General features: G+C 57.5%; 1 protein-coding gene across 1 annotated transcript; it reads left to right on the top strand.

Annotated features, from left to right (window-relative positions):
* Nucleotides 1-14,686: 14,686 nt before the first annotated feature.
* Nucleotides 14,687-16,985, top strand: NXPH3 (neurexophilin 3). Its single transcript, XM_054293358.1, has 3 exons — nt 14,687-14,868; nt 15,957-16,136; nt 16,254-16,985. The coding sequence occupies exons 1-3, from the start codon at nt 14,809-14,811 to the stop codon at nt 16,800-16,802; spliced, it is 789 nt and encodes a 262-aa protein (XP_054149333.1). The 5' UTR covers nt 14,687-14,808; the 3' UTR covers nt 16,803-16,985.
* Nucleotides 16,986-19,333: the final 2,348 nt, after the last annotated feature.

The raw sequence follows: 19,333 nt of genomic DNA, 5'->3' as shown, positions 1-19,333 counted from the left end.
ATTTGGGGTGGATTTGGGGTGGATTTGGGATTAATCTGGAATGGATTTGGGGTGAATTTGGGGGACGAGTTTGGGACGGATTTGGGATGGATTTAGGGGATCCATTTGGGATTAGTCTGGAATGGATTTGGGATGGATTCAGGATGGATTTGGGGTGAATTTAGGATTCAGGATTTGGCATGAATTTTGGATTAATTCGGGGTGGATTTGGCATGAATTTTGCATGAATTCGGGATGGATTTTGGGTGGATTTGGCATCAATTTGGGATGGATTTGAGGTGAGTTTTGGATTAATTCAGGATGGATTTGAGATGAATCTTGCATGAATTTGGGATGGATTCCATCACTGACCGCCTTCAGGTGGCTCCCATTGCTCTGGGATTTTTGGAAAGCGACTCCAGGACAAGCTGAGGGTGCCTGGATCGAGGTGCCCAAACCCAAACTGAATTTCCTGGCAGAGCCAGCCCAGCCCAGCCTCTCCTGCTGGGAATTCTGTTCCTCAGGACATCCCCGCCTCACCCTCAGGTTTTCATAGCCATGGGAAGGGATTTCAGCACCCCCGAATCCCAAAATTCAGATTTTCAGTGCCGAGGGAATGGGGACAAACTCAGCATCCAAAGAGGAGCCGGGGGTTGCCTCAAACCCCCCTGAGCTGCGGGGAAAAAACGGAAATAAAACTCCAAAAACTCCAAAAACACCCCCAAAGCCAGGAGGGCAACCCAAGCCAAAGCCAGAGCTCGTTTCGTGTCGTACCAAGCCCGTGTGTTGCTCCACTCCCCACTCTGTAATTCCAGGGCCGATTTCGTAGGAATAGAAGGATTTGGGGGGGTCTGGGGGGGTCTGGGGGCAGCATGAGCCCGGGGGGATGCACGGGGGAGGCCCGGGGGGGTGGAATGTGTCCGTGTGTATCCTTGGGATGCCAATAAAGAGCATCGTTGTCGTTGTCCCGCTCGCTTCTTCCCGGTCTCCCAAAAAAACCCTGGGAATAAAGGATGGGGGAAAAGCCCTCAGCGCCTTCCTGAGGGGATTTTCACCACTTCCCATTCTGGTCCCAAATCCCCGAGTTCCCAGAGCAGGAAAAGCAGGAAACGAGCTGGGGCTTCGTGTGTGGGATCGGGGACAGCGGATTTATGGGGAGAGAGGAGAAAAAAAAAAAAGAAGGGAAAATTTGGAATAAATCTGGAAAGGGGCCTGATGTTCTCATGGGCTGGGGGAAATCCCTGGAAAAGCTCCTTCCCCCTTTTTAATGGGGCTCTGGGGAGGGCCTGGGCTGCTGAACCCCACATCTGAACCCCACATCTGCTGCCAGGGGGGCGACAGGGCCGGATCCCCGCTGGATCCATTGGGAAAAATCCCAAACTCAAACCCAGGGCCTGGGAAAATGCAGCAGTGGCTGGGAAAAAAATGGGAAAAATTCCAAATTAAACTCAGCAGAGGAGCTTTTAATTCAAACCCCTGCAGGGTGCCGGGAGCTTCACTTGGAGTGGGAATGAGATGGAAAAGGAAATCTGGGAAGGGAAATCTGGGAAGGGAAAAGTGAGAAGGGAAATCTGGGACAAAAAGTGGGAAGGGAAAAGCAGGGAGGGAAATCTGGGAAGGGAAAAGCAGGAAAGGAAAATTGGGAAGGGAAAAGTGGGAAGGGAAAAGTGGGAAAGGAAATCTGGGAGGAGAAAACCAGGAAGGGAAAAGTGGGAAAGGAAAAGTGGGAAAGGAAATCTGGGAGGAGAAAACCAGGAAGGGAAAAGTGGGAAAGGAAAAGCGGGAAAGGAAATCTGGGAGGAGAAAACCAGGAAGGGAAAAGTGGGAAAGGAAAAGCGGGAAAGGAAATCTGGGAGGAGAAAACCAGGAAGGGAAAAGTGGGAAAGGAAATCTGGGAAGGGAAAACCGGGAAAGGAAAAATGGGAAGGGAAAACTGGGAAGGGAAAAGCGGGAAGGGAAAAGCCGGAAGGGAAAAGCGGGAAAGAAAAGCGGGAAGGGAAAAGCGGGAAAGGAGAATCGGGACGGGAAAGTTGGACTCCCCAGGGAGCAGCAGCGGCTCCGGCCCAGCTGCAGCCGCCGATCCCAAATCCCCCGGAATTTCCTCCCCCGTTTCCCGCAGGTTTCTCCCGGTTTCCATCCCGGTTTTTGGGGCGCAGCCCCCTCAGGGAGGGGGGGTTTGGAGCCGATCCCGATCCCGGCGGGGTCCCTGGGCGGGATCAGCCCCCCCGATCCCCCCAAGGCCCGATCTGCCTCCCAGATGGAGCCGCATTCCCCGGTAATGGGAAGCAGTTGGGCAAAGGGCGCTGCTCCATCCCCGGGCCCAGCTGCAGCCCAGGACTTTCCAAAATATCCCGAGGGAAACGAATCCCGGCACGGGAGACACCTTTAACCCTTCCAGGACCCTCGGGACTCCTTTAACCCTTCCGGGACCCTCGGGACCCCTTTTACCCTTCCAGGACCCTCAGCAGAGCCGGGAATGCCGCCCCAGCCCCCCCGGAAGGGATTTAATTCCAATTTCCTCTCTGGGATTGGAGTTGAGCCTTTAATCCCCCCAGCAATGGGGTCGCGGCCCTGGCACCGCCCCCCGCTCCCAATTCCCGATCCCGGCCCTTCCCAGTCCGGACTGGGAGCGACTGGGACGGGCCGGGGTCGGTCTGGGGGTCCTGGGGGTCCCCTGGGGAGGGGATCCTGCCCCAGCCCAGCCCGGATCCCCTGGGATCCCTTGGGATGGGGGAAAAACCCAAAGAGCCTCAATTCTCACCTGGGATGGGCATGGGGGGATTTGGGGTCAGGAGGGATTTGGGATCCTGAGGAATTTGGGATTTTTAGGTTCCTAAACCTCCTGGGATCCAGAGGGATTTGGGATCTGGAAGGATTTGGGATCCAGAAGTGTTTGGGTTCAGGAAGGATTTGGGACCTGGAGGGATTTGGGGTCCAGAGGGATTTGGGATCTGGAGCAATTTGGGATTTTTAGGTTCCTAAACCTCCCAGGATCCAGAGGGATTTGGGATCTGGGAGGATTTGGGATCCAGAGGGATTTGGGATCTGGAAGGATTTAGGATCCAGAGGGATTTGGGATCTGGAGGAATTTGGGATTTTTAGGTTCCAAAACCTCCTGGGATCCAGAGGGATTTGGGATCTGGGAGGATTTGGGATCCTGAGGGATTTCTCCTGCTTTCCTTCCCCAAGCCGCCCTTTGGGGTGTGAGGGGTGAAACTCCAGGAAATTCCCTTGGGATGTTCCCCCCAGGGCTCCCAAACCCCAATCCCGGTTCAGGAACCCCAATCCCGGTTCAGGAACCCCCAATTCCGGTTTAGGAACCCCCAATTCTGGTTTAGGAACCCCCAATTCCGGTTTAGGAACCCAAATCCCAGTTTAGGAGCCCCCGGGAGGTTCAGGAACCCCAATCCCGGTTCAGGGACCCCCAGGAGGTTTAGGAACCCCAATCCCGGTTCAGGAACCCCAATCCCGGTTCAGGAACTCCCGGGAGGTTCAGGAACCCCAATCCCGGTTCAGGAACCCCAATCCTGGTTCGGGGACCCCCAGGAGGTTCAGGAACACCAATCCCGGTTCAGGAACCCCAATCCCGGTTTAGGAACCCCAGTCCCAGTTTAGGAACCCCAATCCCAGTTTGGGAACCCCAATCCTGGTTCAGGAACTCCCAGGAGGTTTAGGAACCCCAATCCGGGTTCAGGAACCCCAATTCCAGTTTAGGAACCCCAATCCCAGTTCAGGAACCCCAATCCCGGTTTGGGAACCCCAATCCCGGTTTAGGAACCCCAGTCCCAGTTTAGGAACCCCAATCCCAGTTTGGGAACTCCAATCCCGGTTTAGGAACTCCCGGGAGGTTCAGGAACCCCAATCCGGGTTCAGGAACCCCAATTCCAGTTTAGGAACCCCAATCCCAGTTCAGGAACCCCAATCCCAGTTTAGGAACCCCATTCCCAGTTTAGGAACCCCAGTCCCGGTTTAGGAACCCCATTCCCAGTTTAGGAACCCCAGTCCCGGTTCAGGAACCCCAATTCCGGTTCAGGAGCCCCCAGGCTGCACCCCACAGGACCGCGGTAAATCCAGGTGGGTTCCTCTGGGTGGGGACGGACCCGGCCCTCCCGGAGCCACCTGGAAAAGGAGAATTTCGAGGATTTTCCCAGGAAAAGTTCCCTGCTCAGCTTCCCCCGCACCTCCCACGCTCGGAGAGAGCCGAGGAAAATCCGGCTGCACCTGGCGGGGAGGGATGGAGGGGGGATGTGGGAATTGCAGGGGGGAAATGTGGGAATTGGGGAGGATGTGGGAGTTTGGGGGGAAATGTGGGAATTTGGGGGGATGTGGGAATGGGGGGAAATGTGGGAATTTGGGGGGATGTGGAAATGGGGGGAAATGTGGGAATTGGGGGGAAATGTGGGAATTGCAGGAGGATGTGCGAGTTTGGGGGGATGTGGGAATTGCAGGAGGATGTGGAAATGGGAGGAAATGTGGGAATTTGGGGGGATGTGGGAATTTGGGAGGATGTGGAAGTTTGGGGGGGATGTGGAAATTTTAGGGGGGAATGTGGGAATGGGGGGAAATGTGGGAATTTGGGGGAATGTGGGAATTCTAGGGGGATGTAAGAATTGCAGGAGGATGTGGGAATTGGGGAAATTTGTGGGAATTCTGAGGGATATGGGAATTCGGGGGGATGTGGGAATTCCAGAGGAATGCAGGAATTTGGGGGGAGATGTGGGAATTTTAGGGGGGGAATGTGGGAATTCCAGAAGGATGTGAGAACTTGGGGGGGATGTGGGAATTCTGAGGGATATGGGAACTGGGGGAAATGTGGGAATTTGGGGGGGATGTGGGAATTCTGGGGGGGGGATGTGGGAAGTGGGGGAAATGTGGGAATTGGGGTGAAATAAACAGGGCCAGGAGACTTCTTCTCCTTTTTAATGCCTTTATTAAAAAACAACTGAATTTTTGTTCATAACATGGGGGAAATGTGGGAATTGGGGGGACGCAAGGCCAGGACTGGGATCCGTTATCCTTTGGGAATTGATCCTGACCCCCCCAATTCTCTGAAATAAAATCCCTGGAATGGGATCCCCGGATCTGCAGACAGGCGCTGAGACCCCGGCTGGATTTATGTGGGAATCGGGGCTCAGGACGGGATTTTGTGGGAATTCCGAGGCTGGAAGGAGCTGGGAGGGCTTTCCCCGCATTTGTGCCGGAAGGAAGGAAAAATCCCGGAGCTTTTCGGCAGGAAAACCATCCCAGCTGAGGCCGAGGGAAAAGCTGCCGCGTTTTAGTGCTCCATAAATCCCCCGCAGCCCGGGATCATCCCGGGAAATCATCGCCTCCTCCCAAACAAAGCCCAGAACCGGCACCACGGGAAACCTTATCCCCATTTCCCTCCCCGGGGGAGCTTTTGGGGGAATATTCCCAGAATCGGAGATTCCAGCAGCTGACGCTTCCCTGCTCCCCGTCAGCTGCGGGGGCTCGGATTGCGGGGGGAAAGGAAGGGACAAAGGAATTGCAGCTCCCTGAAAACCCGGCCCTGCTCCGAGGAAATGGGGCTGGAATGGAAACCCGGCCAGAAAAACCCCAAAGAGGGGGAAAAGAGGGGGGAAAAAGCGGCTCCAGGGGCTCCCTGGGCTCGGATCCCGGGTTTGGGGGAGCGGAGAGGGAAAAATGGGAGCAGGGAGGGGATGGATGGGGCTGGGAATCCCACGGGGTCCTGGAGTTTTGGGGTTCTTCCATTTCCCCCATTCCCGGGGATCCCTCCTGGCCCAATCCTGGGAATGTCCTCGGGGTCTGACGGAGCTCTGATGAGAATTCCCAGCGAGGGAATTTTGGAACTTTCCCAGGCAGGGAATATTGGAATTTTCCCTTCCCCAGGGAGGAAATTCTCCCTTTCCCAGTGAGGGAATTTTGGAATTTTCACTTTCCCAGCGAGGGAATTCTCCCTTTCCCAAGGAGGGAATTTTCCCTTTCCCAGGCAGGGAATATTGGAATTCTCCCTTTCCCATAGAGGGAATTTTCCCTCTCTCCCCTCCCGGGCCCATAATTGGCTCTGGATTGATCGGAGCCATTTCCCGGCAATGCCTCGGGGATAAATCCTGCGGGATCGATGGATGCCCCGAGCACTGCCCGGGAATTCTGCTGCCCTCAGCAGGACCCGAGCAGCCGCTCATTAATCCCGAATTCCTGCTAATTAACCCTGCCCAATCCCCAATCCCTCGTAATTAACCCTGCCCAATCCCGAATCCCTGCTAATTAACCCTGCCCAGTCCCCAATCCCTGCTAATTAACCCCGCCCAATCCCCAATCCCTGCTAATTAACCCTGCCCGGCTCCTGGGCTTGGATCCCTGGGGTTTCACTGGGATGGATCCCGGATTTGGGATTCACCTTCCCACCCCAAACCATTCCGCGACCCTGCCAGGACCCGGAGGAGGCTCCGGAGAAGGTTCCAGAGGCTCTGCTCCGTCCATCTGTCCTTCCGTGCCGCGGTATCGCCTTCCCCGCGGGCAGAGCTCCCAGCCCGGGGGCGGCAGCGCGGGATGGATGGGAAAGGCAGCTGGACACAGCCCCGGAGGTCCTGGAAGGAGCCCGAGGAGGAGGAGGAGGAGGAGGAGCAGGTCCCGGTGCCAGGAATGGATAGCCCAGCCGGGCCTGGAGTCTGGGAAAGCGCTCAGCCCCGTCCCAGCTCTGTCCCAGCTCCGTCCCAGTTCATCCCATCTCATCCCAGCTTATTACAGTTCCATCTCAGCTCTGTCCCAGTCCATCCCAGCTCATCCCAGTTCCATCCCAGTTCGTCACAGCCCCATCCCAGTTCATCCCATCTCTGTCCCAGTTCATCCCAATTCATCCCAGGAGCATCCCTGGGATGAGGCTCCTCAGCACCTGGATCCACCAAAACCCTGAGTGAATCCCACCGAAAATCTCACTCCCACTGAAAATCCTGATAAAAATCCCATTCCCACTGAAAATCCCAAGTCAATCCTCATAAAATCCCATTGTGACTGGAAATCCTGAGTGAATCCAACTAAAATCCCATTCCCACTGAAAATCCTGAGAGAATCCCGATAAAATCCCATTGTGACTGAGAATCCCAAGTGAATCCCAATAAGAATCCCATTCCCACTGAAAATCCTGAGAGAATCCTGATAAAAACCCATTCCTACTGAAAATCCTGGGTGAATCCCACTACAAACCCCATTCCCACTGAAAATCCCGAGTGAATCCTGATAAAATCTCATTGTGACTGAAAATTCCAGGCGAATCCCAATAAAATCCCATTGTGACTGGAAATCCTGAGTGAATCCCAATAAAATCCTATTCCCACTGAACATCCCACATGAATCCCAATAAAATCCCATTGCCACTGAAAATCCCAAGTGTATCCCAATAAAAATCCCATTCCCACTGAGAATCCCGGGAGAACCCCAGTAAAAATCCCATTCCCACTGAGAATCCCGGGCGAATCCCAATAAAAATCCCATTCCCACTGAGAATCCCGGGCGAATCCCAATAAAATCCCATTATGACTGAAAATCCCAAGTGAATCCCACTACAAACCCCATTCCCACTGAGAATCCTGGGTGAATCCCAATAAAACCCCATTCCCACTGAGAATCCCGGGCGAATGCCACTACAATCCCACTCCCTCGGCATTCCCGGCTCCGGGGGCGCCGCGGGAGCTCCGTGAATTCCAAAGGGGAGCAAATTCCGGGATCTGCGGCGCTCCCGGGACACCGAGCCCGTGGAAATCCGGATTATTGGGGGCGAGGGCGGCCCTGGCAGCGCTCCCGGCTCAGGACCACCCAGAGCTCCGGGCTCCTGGTGAGGATTCCCAACCCTCTGGAAGCACCTGGAGACCCCCGGGAAATGGGACAAGGTCAGCACGGAGTGACGGGAGTGTCCCGGCCCTGCCCCGAATGTGGGAGGGAGCATCCCAAAAATATCCTGAAATAGCTCAGAGCAGCCCGGAAACATCCCAGAGCATCCAAAAAATGTCTCAAAAACATCTTAAACGTCCCCAAAATATCCTCAAACATCTCAGAACAGCCCAAAAATGTCTTAAAACATCCCAGAACCATCAAAAAAAAAAAGTCTCAGAACGATCCCAAAACATCCCAAAAACTATCCCAAAAACATCCTAAAACCACCCCAGAACATCAAAAAAAAATCCCAAAACCATCCCAGAACCTCCAAAAAATGTCTCAAAACCATCCCAGAAATGTCTCAAAACATCCCAAAAGCATCCCAGAGCATCCCAAAAATTTCCTAAGACACCCAAAGACACCCCAAAAACACCCCCAAAATATCCTGAAAATATCCCAGAACATCCCCAAAACATCCAAAAACATCCCAAAACATCCCAAAACGTCCCCAAAACAACCCAAAACATCCCAGAACATCCCAAAACATCCCAGAACATCCCAAAACCATCCCAAAACATCCCAAAAACATCACAAAACATCCCAAAAACATCACAAACCATCCCAAAACATTCCAACCCAGACCCAGGCTGATCCAGGCCTCCCAAATGCCATCCCACCCTTAATTAGCCCGGCATTAATTAGGGAGCGCGGCCGTTCCCGGGGAGCGCAGCCAAGGCCGGGTTTGGGATGCGCTCTCGGCTCCCAGTGGATTTTCCCCGTTTGTTTTTGTGGGATTTTTCTGCCGCCCCGGCCCCGCAGATTCCGCCTTGGAGCTGATCCCGTTCCCTCCCGTCCAACCCCGGGCCGGGATCCTAAAAATATCCCTGATTATCCCCAAAAGATTCCCCGCCCCATTTCCCAGCCCTGGGGTTGTTTTTCCTTCCCAGCCCCGACCTCCCAGATCCTGGTCCTGGATCCAGAGGGGTTCGGAGCGGCCGCGGGCATTTGGCCACCCCGGGTGTTGTCCCTGGGGACCCAAATCCCAAATCCTCACTGGAAGGGTGCAAATATCCCCTGGAAACCCAAATTCCCCTGGAGGGACCCAAATCCTCCCTGGAAGGACAAAAATCCTCCCTGGAAGGACCCAAATCCCCCTTGGAGGGACCCAAATCCCCCTGGAAGGACTCAAATCCTAAATCGCCCCCTGAGGGACCCCAAATTCTTCCTGGAAGGACCCAAATACCCCTGGAGGGACACAAATCCCTCCTGGAAAGACACAAATCTCCCTTGGAAGGAGTCAAATACTCCTGGAAACCCAAATTCCCCTGGAGGGACCCAAATTCACCTGGAGGGACCCAAATCCCCTTGGAAGGACTCAAATCTCCCTCGAAGGGACCCAAATTCCCCTGGAAGGACCCAGGAGGGGATCCTGGCCCACAGCTCCTGCTGGTGGAAACATTGGGAATTCATTGGTGAGAACATCAGGAATTGGCTGGGGAAAACATTGGGAATTCTCTGGGGGAAACATCGGGAATTATCTGGTAAAACATCGAGAATTCACTGGTGGAAACATCAGGAATTGGCTGGTGAAAACATCGAGAATTCTCTGGTAGAAACATTGGGAATTCTCTGGCGGAAAAATCAGGAATTCTCTGGTAAAACATCAGGAATTCCTTGGTGAAAACATCAGGAATTCACTGGTGAAACGTTGGGGATTGGCTGGTGAGAACATTGGGAATTCACTGGTGGAAACACTGAGAATTCTCTGGTGGAAACATTGGGATTCTCTGGTGGAAACATTGGGAATTCTCTGGGGGAAACACTGGGAATTCTCTGGGGGAAACACTGGGAATTCTTTGGTGGAAACATTGGGATTCTCTGGTGGAAAAATGAGGAATTCTCTCCTGAAACATCGGGAATCCTCTGGTGAGCACATCGGGAATCCTCTGGTGAGCACATCAGGAATTGGCTGGTGAGAACATCGGGAATTCTCTGGTGGAAACACCGGGAATTCTCTGGCGACCCATCAGGGACTGGCTCTGTCCCCGCGGGAAGCTCCGGCGGCCGGAGCAGCACAAAGGACAAAGAGGAGCCCCCGATGGTGGGGACGGCGCCCTGAGTCACATCCCGGCCCTGAAAGGTCCCTTTGTCCCCATCGGGCGCCGGGAGCGGCCTGGGAATGCCGAGAGCGCCGGGAAGGAGCCCTGGAGGGGCCGGGGGGGCTCGGCCGGGGCCCCCGAGGGTCCCGAATCCCCCCAGAGCCGCTCGGGGACACCGGAACCGCGCTGATAGCCAGGATTTGGGGTGTCGGACACAGTATTGGGGTGCCAGACCCGATATTGGGGTACCCGCCCTGATTTGGGGTGCCAGACACGATATTGGGGTGCTGGACATGGTATTGGGGTGCCAGCCCCGATTTGGGGTGTCAGACACGGTATTGGGGTGTCAGACACGGTATTGGGGTATCCGCACAGATTTTGGGGTGATACACACGGTATTGGGGTGCCGGACACGATATTGGGGTGCCAGCCCAGATTTGGGATTCCAGATCCGATACTGGGGTGCCAGCTAAGATTTTGGGGTGCCCGCCCAGATTTTGGGATTCTAACACAGATTTTGGGATTCTAACCCAGATTTTGGCATATCCGTCCAGATTTTGGGGTGCCAGCCCAGATTTTGGTATTCTAACCCAGATTTTGGGATTTTAACCCAGGTTTTGGGGTTCCAGCTCAGATTTTGGGGTACCCACACTGATTTTGGGGTTCCCGCACAGATTTTGGGGTTCCAACTCAGATTTTGGGGTTCCAGACACGATTTTGTGTTTCCAGCCCCCCATTCCCACCCTGGATTTGGGATCCCACGCCTCCGAAGGAGCGCGCCCCTGTGGCAGCCCCAGCCTGGGCCGCAGCCAGGCGGTTCTGGGATGGATTCCCGCAGAAATTCCCGCTGTCCCGGGGAGGTCCGCGATGTTTTTCTCTCCTTTTCCTCTCTCCCATCCCAGCCTGGGTCTGGCATCAGCTGGGCTCGGCTCGGGTTTCACCCTCCGCCCGTTCCCAGCGCGGGGAGCTCGGGAAAATCACACGGAGCCAAGCCCGGGAATGTGAGAGAGTGAAATTCTTGCTAAAATGGGGGAAATTCAGTGAAATTCCCACTGAAATGGGGGGGAAATTCACTGAAATTCCCACTGGAATGGGGAAATCCAGTGAAATTCCCACTGAAATGGGGAAATTCAGTGAAATTCCCACTGAAATGGGGAGGGAAATCCAGTGAAATTCCCACTGAAATGGAGAAAATTCAGTGAAATTCCCACTGAAATGGGGGGAAATCCAGTGGAATTGGGAGATTCCTGATGGAAATGGGGAAAATTCTTCTGGAAATGGGGAAAATCCTGCTGAGATTGGAGATTCCTGCTGGAAATGGGGAAATTTCTGCTGGAAATGGGGAAAATGCTGCTGGGATTGGAGATTCCCACTGGAATTGGGAGATTCCCACTGGAATTGGGAGATTCCCACTGGAAATGGGAAAATCCTGCTGGAATTGGGAGATTCCTGTTGAAATTGGGATATTCCAGCTGGAATTGGGAGATTCCCATTGGAATTGGGAGATTCCCATGGGAATTTTGGAGATTCCTGCTTGAATTTGGCCCCAGCGGCACCAATTCCCTCAGTCCCAGCCCCTTGGGAGTGGGAAAAATGAGGAAAACTTCCCAAAATCCATAAAATCCCCGGGAAAGGATGGACATCTCCAGAGTGATCAGCCTGGAACAGCTCATGTCCCACCCTGGCGTTAATTGGATTAATTACCCGGGTTAATCACAGCTGAATCAGCTCTGGGACACCAATCCCGATTTTTACCTGGAAAAACCATTCCTGGCCTCATCCCAGCACAATTGGGGGCAGGAAGCTCCATTTTCCAGCCATGAAAATTCCATTTTTCCCATGGAATTGGGGCTTTTCCCTGCCCTGCTGTGGGGTCCTGGCCGCCCCCGCTGTCCCCTCAAAGGGTTCCCGATATTTTGATGTTTTTCCCCAAGAAAATCCCCAAGATTTTCCCTGAATTCCCAGCTCGGGGAGCTGCCAGGCCTCGGACAGATGTTTTCCATAAATAACCAAACAAGGAGTGCACGGGAACGGGGGAAGCAAATCCAATTAGGCTGGAGAAATTCTCTGGAAAGGGGCTGTGCTTTAATCAGCCCCGTATCAAAATAACAGATTTTAGCCCCGAATTCCTCCCTTTTTCCAGACAAAGCCTGGCTGGGAGCGTGTCCCCATCCCTCTCTTCCTAAATCTCAGTTCAGTCTCCTCAGCCCAACCCTTTAGAAAAAAAGAACAGGAATATCTGAGCCAAAAAATAAAATTAAAAAGGCAGAAATGAAAGGGTTTTGCAGACAGAAGGGAGAAAGCTTCAGAGTTCGCTCGATTTTCTCAGATAAAAATTGATTTTTCTCCTGCTGCTGGCTGGGATTTTGGCTCGGGATCGGGATCCCCTGGGACTGGGATTCGCAGTGTGAGTTTCGCTCAAATGGACAATTTGTTCCTTTAATTGGTTAAAACCTCAAAAGCCACAACAAGAGCGGCTGGGGGAGCCACAGGAACCAATCCTGTCCTTTTCCTTCCTTCCTTCCTTCCTTCCTTCCTTCCTTCCTTCCTTCCTTCCTTCCTTCCTTCCTTCCTTCCTTCCTTCCTTCCTTCCTTCCTTCCTTCCTTCCTTCCTTCTTTCCTTCCTTCCTTCCTTCCTTCCTTCCTTCCTTCCTTCCTTCCTTCCTTCCTCTCTCCCTTTCCTTTTTCCTTTCATCTTTCCTTTCCTTTCCTTTCCTTTCCTTTCCTTTCCTTTCCTTTCCTTTCCTTTCCTTTCCTTTCCTTTCCTTTCCTTTCCTTTCCTTTCCTTTCCTTTCCTTTCCTTTTCCTTTCCCCTCCCTATCCCAGGATAATCCGGGAAGCAGCCTCACCATTATCCCGGGAAAAATCCCATCATTTTCCCGGGAAAAATCCCCATATTTGTCCCGGGAATAACCCCCCTCCTTATCCCGGGCAGGATCCCCATCATCATCATCCCGCTCACGCCTTTCCCAGCTCGGATCCATCTGCGCCGCTCCCGGGGGAGTCTGAGCCCGTCCGCGCCAGCTCCGCCTCCCGCTCCATCGGGATCCCCTGGAATGGGCCTGGGATGAGCCCCCCAAACCCCTCCTGCCCCCCATAAACCCCCAAACCCCTCCTGCCCCCCGGAAATTCCCGTTCCCGGCCGTTCTGTCTCTCCCATCCCCAATTCTGGAACTCCTCGTTCCCCAAAGCCGAGCCGGGGATGGGCACCGGCTTTGGGTCGCTCCCGGCCCCGTTTTTCTCCCCTTTCCCCTTTCTCACCCCGCGGTTTCCCGGCACGGCCGAGCCCTCCCTCCGGTCCCGGCCGCTCTTCCCAGCGCGGGTCCCGCTAGAGGGCAACAGAAACCCGGGAAAGAAGCGCCGGGAAGGGCCTGGCAGCGCCGCCGGGGCTCGGTTCCCACCAAAACCAAACCAAAATCCTCCTGGACCCCGCCCGCCGCTGGGATTTACCGGCCCTGGGTTCCAGGAGGGTTTTGGGGGGGATCCGTCACTTTTTGCTCGCTCTGGCGCGGGAGCCGGGATCTCCTTTGGGGTCCAGGAGGAGTCTGAGAACGGCAGGATCAGAGAGGTCGGGAGAGGCTCCGAGGCCACCAAATCCCTCCTTTCCCTGAGGAATCCATTCCCGTGAGGCGCCTCTGTCCTCCCGCGTCCCCAGGGGATAAACCCCGACCCAGCTCCCAGGAAATTCCTGCCCAAGGTCGGGTTTCCAGCAGGGTTCGGCTTTCCAAGGGTTCCGGGAGGAGCCGAGCAGCGCTGCGGGACCCAGCCTGGCTCCGTTTCCCAAAAATCCCGCTCCAAACCCGGCCCCGGGAGCCTGGGGGCCGATCCGGCAGCGATCCTGCTCCAAACCGGGATCGTCCCGGGAATTCGCTCTGGTTTTTGCATCCCCAAAGCAGCTCAGGGAAAGGGGGAATGAGGGAGGGATGTGGAGAGGAGCACAAAGGGATGTAAAGAAATGGGATTTTCTCCTCAGGGCGGGAGAACCCCGGGTTTGATCCCAGTCCTGCCCTTGGGAAGTTGATTCCCGGTGTTCCAACTTGTCCTGGAAGGTGGGAGAAGGAGAACTGCTGCCCTCCACGGGCTAAAAGCCGGCACAGATCCCAACCAGCGGCCTCTGGCTCCTTTCTAGGGGATCTCTGTCATTCCTTTATGGATAAACGGGAATCCGAAGTGATCAAAGACTTTTGCCTTTCCCTGGATGGAGGGATGGGGCCGATCCCAGAGGGCGACGCCGGCGACAAGGACAGAGCTGAGACCCCCGCGTGTCCCCCCTGTGCCCCCATCCCGTTCTCCCAGTGCTGCCCCTCATGAGAGAGCCACGGGGACTTTGCAGAGCCCCCAGAGCCCCTCAGAGCCCCCCCAGGGACCCCTCAGGGACCACCCAGGGACCCCTCGGGGGGCTGCGCTGGGCCGCGGGCACCAAAGGGTTACTCCGGAGGTGCCGCTCGGCCCCGGCACCTGGCGGGGGAGGCGGGAGCGGAGCCGGAGCGAGCGGGGATGGAGCGAGCCGGGCATGGAGCGGAGTTTCCCTGAGCCCCGGGCGGGCGGGGGGCGCAGGGGCGGCCGCGGGGCCCGGGAGGCGGCGGGGCGGGCACGGGGACGGGGAGGGGTCAGCCCGGGGGACACGGACACGGCGGCGGCCGCAGGTGGAGCCGCCGCGCCTCGCCCGGACCCGGAGCGGCCCCGCGGGGCGGGGGGAGCCGCCGGGGCCACCATGGGCCGGGGGGGGCCGTAGGGACCGCTCCGCACGGGGACCCCCCCTGCCCCTCGCTGACGCCGGAGGAGAAGGGAGGGAAAGACGGAAAAAGGAGGAAAATCCCGGCGAAAGCCTCCCCGAAAGCGGAGCCGCCGAGAAGGCGGCGGCGCCGGCTGGAAAATGCTTCTTCTTCCTCGGAGCTGCGTCCTCCTCCTCCTCCAGGGCAGCATCGCGCTGCTGGTGAGCGCCGGGCGGGCAGGGGGGGACGGGGGCCGCGGGGGTCGCGCAGCCTCGGGCAGGGGGCGTGCGGGGATCCCCAAAGCCGAGCCCGCATTCCCGGGAGAAAACGCGTCCCAAAACTTCTGCGATTCGGCCGCGGGGAGCGGGCAGGGCTGCGAGGAGAAGGCTCCGGATGGCCCCAGAGATCCGCACCCACAAACCCCGCTCGGCAGCCGGGGAGGGCTCGGGCAGAGCCGGGGCCGAGCCGGAGCTTCCCGGAGCTTCCTCCGCTTCCCGCTGCCCCCTCGGCCGGGTCAGCCCCGGGCACGCCGGGGTTTTCGGGTCCCACAGCCCCCCCGGGTGCCCCCAGCCCCGCTGGGTGTGGGGTTTGGGGGTTCCGGGAGCGGAGCTGGCGCAGGAGCCCGGGGCAGCTCCCCCGGTGACAGCTCCGCTCCGCTGTCCCTTGTCCTGCGCTGTCCCCCTGCCCCGGGGGTCCCCAAGCCCTGGCGGGGATGGAGGGGGGTCAGGGGTGGGGGTGAGGGCACAGGGGGTGCAGGGGTTGTGCTCTGAGCGGGCAGAAACAGAATCGGAGCCATCCTGGCTGCTCGCACCCATTCCCGGAGCGGCCGGGAGGGAGGAGAGCTGGAGGTGCCGCTGCCGGAGGGGAAACAGAGGAGAATAAAGGGGAAATGGGGGCAGCGAGACTGGGGAAGGGCTGGGGAAGGGGCTGGCAGGGCTTGGTGACCATGGGGAAGGGGCTGGCAGGGCTCGATGACACTGGGGAAGGGGCTTGGTGACACTGGGGAAGGGGCTGGCAGGGGTGGGTGACACTGGGGAAGGGGCTCGGTGACACTGGGGAAGGGGCTGGCAGGGGATGAGTGACCATGGGGAAGGGGCTAACAGGGCTCAGTGACCATGGGGAAGGGGTTGGCAGGGCTCGGTGATATTGGGGAAGGGGCTGGCAGGGCTTGGTGACCATGGGGAAGGGGCTGGCAGGGGATGAGTGACCATGGGGAAGGGGCTTGGTGACGCTGGGGAAGGGGCTGGCAGGGCTGGGTGACACTGGCAGGGCTCGATGCCACCCGCAGCCCCTCCGTGCCCCCATCCAGGTGTTGTGCGCTCCAGAGGACCCCGGGAAAGGAGCGGATCCAGGCGAGCCCCGGGCCCGCGGCAGAGCCCCGAGGCTGCGGGAGCTGCTCTCCCCAAAACCCCTCCCGGGCCTGGGCCCGGCCCTGCCGCAGAACCGGAGCCTGCCGGGGCCGGGCAGCGCCTCCCGAGAGCTCGGGGGGGCCCCGGGGAACCGGGCCGGGCTGGAGCTCCCGGTGAACCGGGCAGGGCTGGAGCTCGGGGCAGCCCTGCAGAACCGGGCTGGGCTGGAGCTCCCGGTTCACCGGCCGGCATTGGAGCTCCCGGTTCACCGGCCTGCGTTGGAGCTCGCTCCCCGGTCACAGCGGGACCCGTGGCCAGCCCCGGGCAGGCCCCTGCAGAAGCTTTTCGGCTGGGGAGACTTTTACTCCAACATCAAGACGGTGAAGCTGAACCTGCTGATCACGGGCAAGGTGGTGGATCACGGCAACGGCAGCGTGAACGTCTTCTTCCAGCACAACTCCACGGGCCACGGCAACATCTCCGTGAGCCTCGTGCCGCCCACCAAGGCCGTGCAGTTCGACCTGGAGCAGCAGATCTTCATGGAGGCCAAGGAGTCCAAGGTGTTCAACTGCCGCGTGGAGTCGGAGCAGGTGGCGCGGGCCAGGAAGACGTCGCTGTGCACCTTCGACCCGGCCAAGACGTGCTCGCAGGAGCACACGCAGAGCCGCGCGGCCTGGCTGTGCTCGCAGCCCTTCCGCGCCGTCTGCGTCTACGTCACCTTCTACAGCAGCGACTACCGCCTGGTGCAGAAGGTGTGTCCCGACTACAACCGCCACAGCCAGCGGCCCTACTTCCCCTCGGGGTGAGCCCCGGGATGGAGATTCCCGCGGTTCCTGGGGCACCGAATCCCGGGATTCCTGGGGCACCGAATCCTGGGATTCCTGGGCACCGAATCCCGAGATTCCGGGGCAGCGATTCCTGAGATTCCTGGGCCACCATTCACGGGCAGCGATTCCTGGGCAGCGATTCCTGCAGTTCCCGGGGCACCAAATCCTGGGATTTCTGGGGCACCGAATCCCAGGGTTCTAGGGCAGCGATTCCTGAGATTCCTGGGCCTCCATTCACGGGCAGCGATTCCCCGGGCACCGAATCCTGGGATTCTGGGGCAGCAATTCTTGGGATTCCTGGGGCTGCCATTCCCAGGCAGTGATTCCCGCCTTTCCCGCGGCACCGAATCCCAGGATTCTGGAGCAGCGATTCCTGAGATTCCTGGGCCACCATTCCTGGGGAGCGATTCTGGGGCCACAATTCCCAGGCTGGGATTCTGGGGCTGTGATTCTGGGACAGCGATTCCCGGGATTCCTGGGCCGCCATTCCTGGGCAGCGACTCCGGGGCGGCAATTCCTGGGCCGTGATTCCCAGGCTGGGATTCCGGGGCTGTGATTCTGGGACAGTGATGATTCCCGGGATTCCTGGGTTGCCATTCCCTGCCAGAGATTCTTGGGTCGCGATTCTGGGACAGCAATTCCGGGGTCGCGATTCTGGGACAGCGATTCTCGGGATTCCTGGGCCTCCATTCCCTGGCAGAGATTCCAGGCTGCGATTCCCTGGCCACGATTCTGGGGTCGCGATTCCCGGACAGCGATTCCCGAGATCCTGGGGGCACCAGGGGCAGCGGGGAGGGATGGGGATGACTTTGGAATGGGGATACTCCCTGGAAAACGCAAGCATGGAAGGAGAGAAGAATTTCCCGTTTTCCCCCGGTGGAAGAGCGGCAGTGGTGGCCCCGGGATGGGGAGCGAGGGCCGGATTCGGGATGTGGAATCAAGGGGAGCGAGGGCCGGATTCGGGATGTGGGATCAGGACAGAGCCACGGTCGGGACTCGAGTTCCTCAGTGCAATAATGGCTCGGCCTGCTTGGGGTTGGGGATTCCAGGTTAAAAGGGCTCCGTTGGAGGAAGGGTCGCAGCCCCTGGAGAGCGGGAAGAGCTCGGGAAAGGGGGGAAAAGCCGCCTGATGGTGCCACTGATCCCAATCCCAGCCCAACCCCAGCCCCGATCCCAGCCCCGATCCCTGTTCCGCTCCCGGCGCCGCCGTTCCCGGGCACAGGGGTGGGAACGGGAGCTCGGGGCTGGGATTTCATTCCCAGGGAAGGAACGAGGAACGGGAACTGCCCCGCGCCGCCCCGGAGAGGGAATAAAGCGTTCACGGTGGCACCGAGGCAGGGCCGGAGTTTTTTGTGGGAGTTTTTCATGGGAGGAGAGAGAAAACAAACGTGTGGGGTTGGGAATGATGGCCAAGATCCAGGCCCGAGTCCAGCTCCTTGCTGGGAATGGGCTCCAGCTTTGGGCTGCCAGGACCTGGCCTCCCAGACTCCCTTTATGTGGGTATTCCCAATTTCCTCCCCTTCCCCAGGAATCCAAACCTCAGGTTCCCATTTTCGTGGCGTTCCCAATTCCCTCCCCTTCCCCAGGAATCCAAACCTCAGGTTCCCATTTTCGTGGTGTTCCCGATTTCCTCCCCTTCCCCAGACACCCGCATTTCAGTCTCTCACCTATGTGGGTATTCCCAGCTCCCAGGTGTTCCCATCTCCTCCCCTTCCCAGACATCCAAATTTCAGGCTCCTATTTTTGGGGCATTCCCAACCTCCTCCCCTTCGCAGCCATCCAAACTTCCGTCTCCCACTTCCCCTGGCACCTTCCCTCCTCCAGAAAAGACCAAAAAAAGCCACTTCCCTTCCCTTTCCCCCCTGAATTCCCTGAATCCAGAGCACCAGGCCAGCTCCAAAAATTCCTTCCCACCCTCACAGGACAGGTCCTGCCCCGGAGCTGGGTTTGCACGTCCCAAAATTTATTTATTCCCAAAATAAATCCCTTCTCCAGAGCTCTTTGCTGGCTGCTTTGCTGGCAGAATTTCAGGATGAGCTCCCACATCCAGCCAGGAGCTGCTCCCCAAAACCCACAGAACCTCCAGAATCCATGAGGAGATTTTCCTCACAGAGCCCCGAAAGTTGGGAAAAGCTCCGGGAAATTTCAGCTTTCCAGGAAATAACGGGAGCGAGTTTGGGTTGAGGAGGGGAGGGGAGGGGAGAGGGAAATGTGGGGAACTACAACCGTTCCCGAAGGACTCGGGTTTGTGGGAGGAAAGAGACACAAAAACCGTTAAAATTCTCTCATTAAAAAACAAACCGAACCCAAAGAAATCCCGGCACAAAAGTTGGAGAAATGCGGAGGAATCGCAGGGAATCGGCGGCGGGAGCAGGAGGAGCTCCAAGGATGCGCGGGGAGATGCGGAGCCGCGGTTTCTAAGGAGACCAGGACGGGCCATTATTCCAGCCTGGAGAGGAGAATTCCTGCTCCAGGAGCCACGCAGGAGCTGCGGGAGCAGCAGCGCCCCA

Source organism: Melozone crissalis, unplaced genomic scaffold (assembly GCF_028551555.1).
Source record: "Melozone crissalis strain CALT ecotype California unplaced genomic scaffold, PUWL_Pcris_2 ptg000138l_1, whole genome shotgun sequence".
In the NCBI taxonomy this organism is placed as follows: Eukaryota; Metazoa; Chordata; class Aves; order Passeriformes; family Passerellidae; genus Melozone; species Melozone crissalis.
Note: the sequence above shows the minus strand (reverse complement) of the source record. Positions and strands in the feature narration are given on the sequence as shown.

What these genes read in the sequence shown, in the direction of transcription:
- NXPH3 (XM_054293358.1), top strand. Translation starts at nt 14,809, where the DNA reads ATGCTTCTTCTTCCTCGGAGCTGCGTCCTCCTCCTCCTCCAGGGCAGC. An exon ending in AGGGCAGCATCGCGCTGCTG is followed by an intron (nt 14,869 to 15,956) that starts GTGAGCGCCGGG and finishes GCCCCCATCCAG; the next exon opens with GTGTTGTGCGCTCCAGAGGA. An exon ending in CCTCCCGAGAGCTCGGGGGG is followed by an intron (nt 16,137 to 16,253) that starts GCCCCGGGGAAC and finishes CCGGCATTGGAG; the next exon opens with CTCCCGGTTCACCGGCCTGC.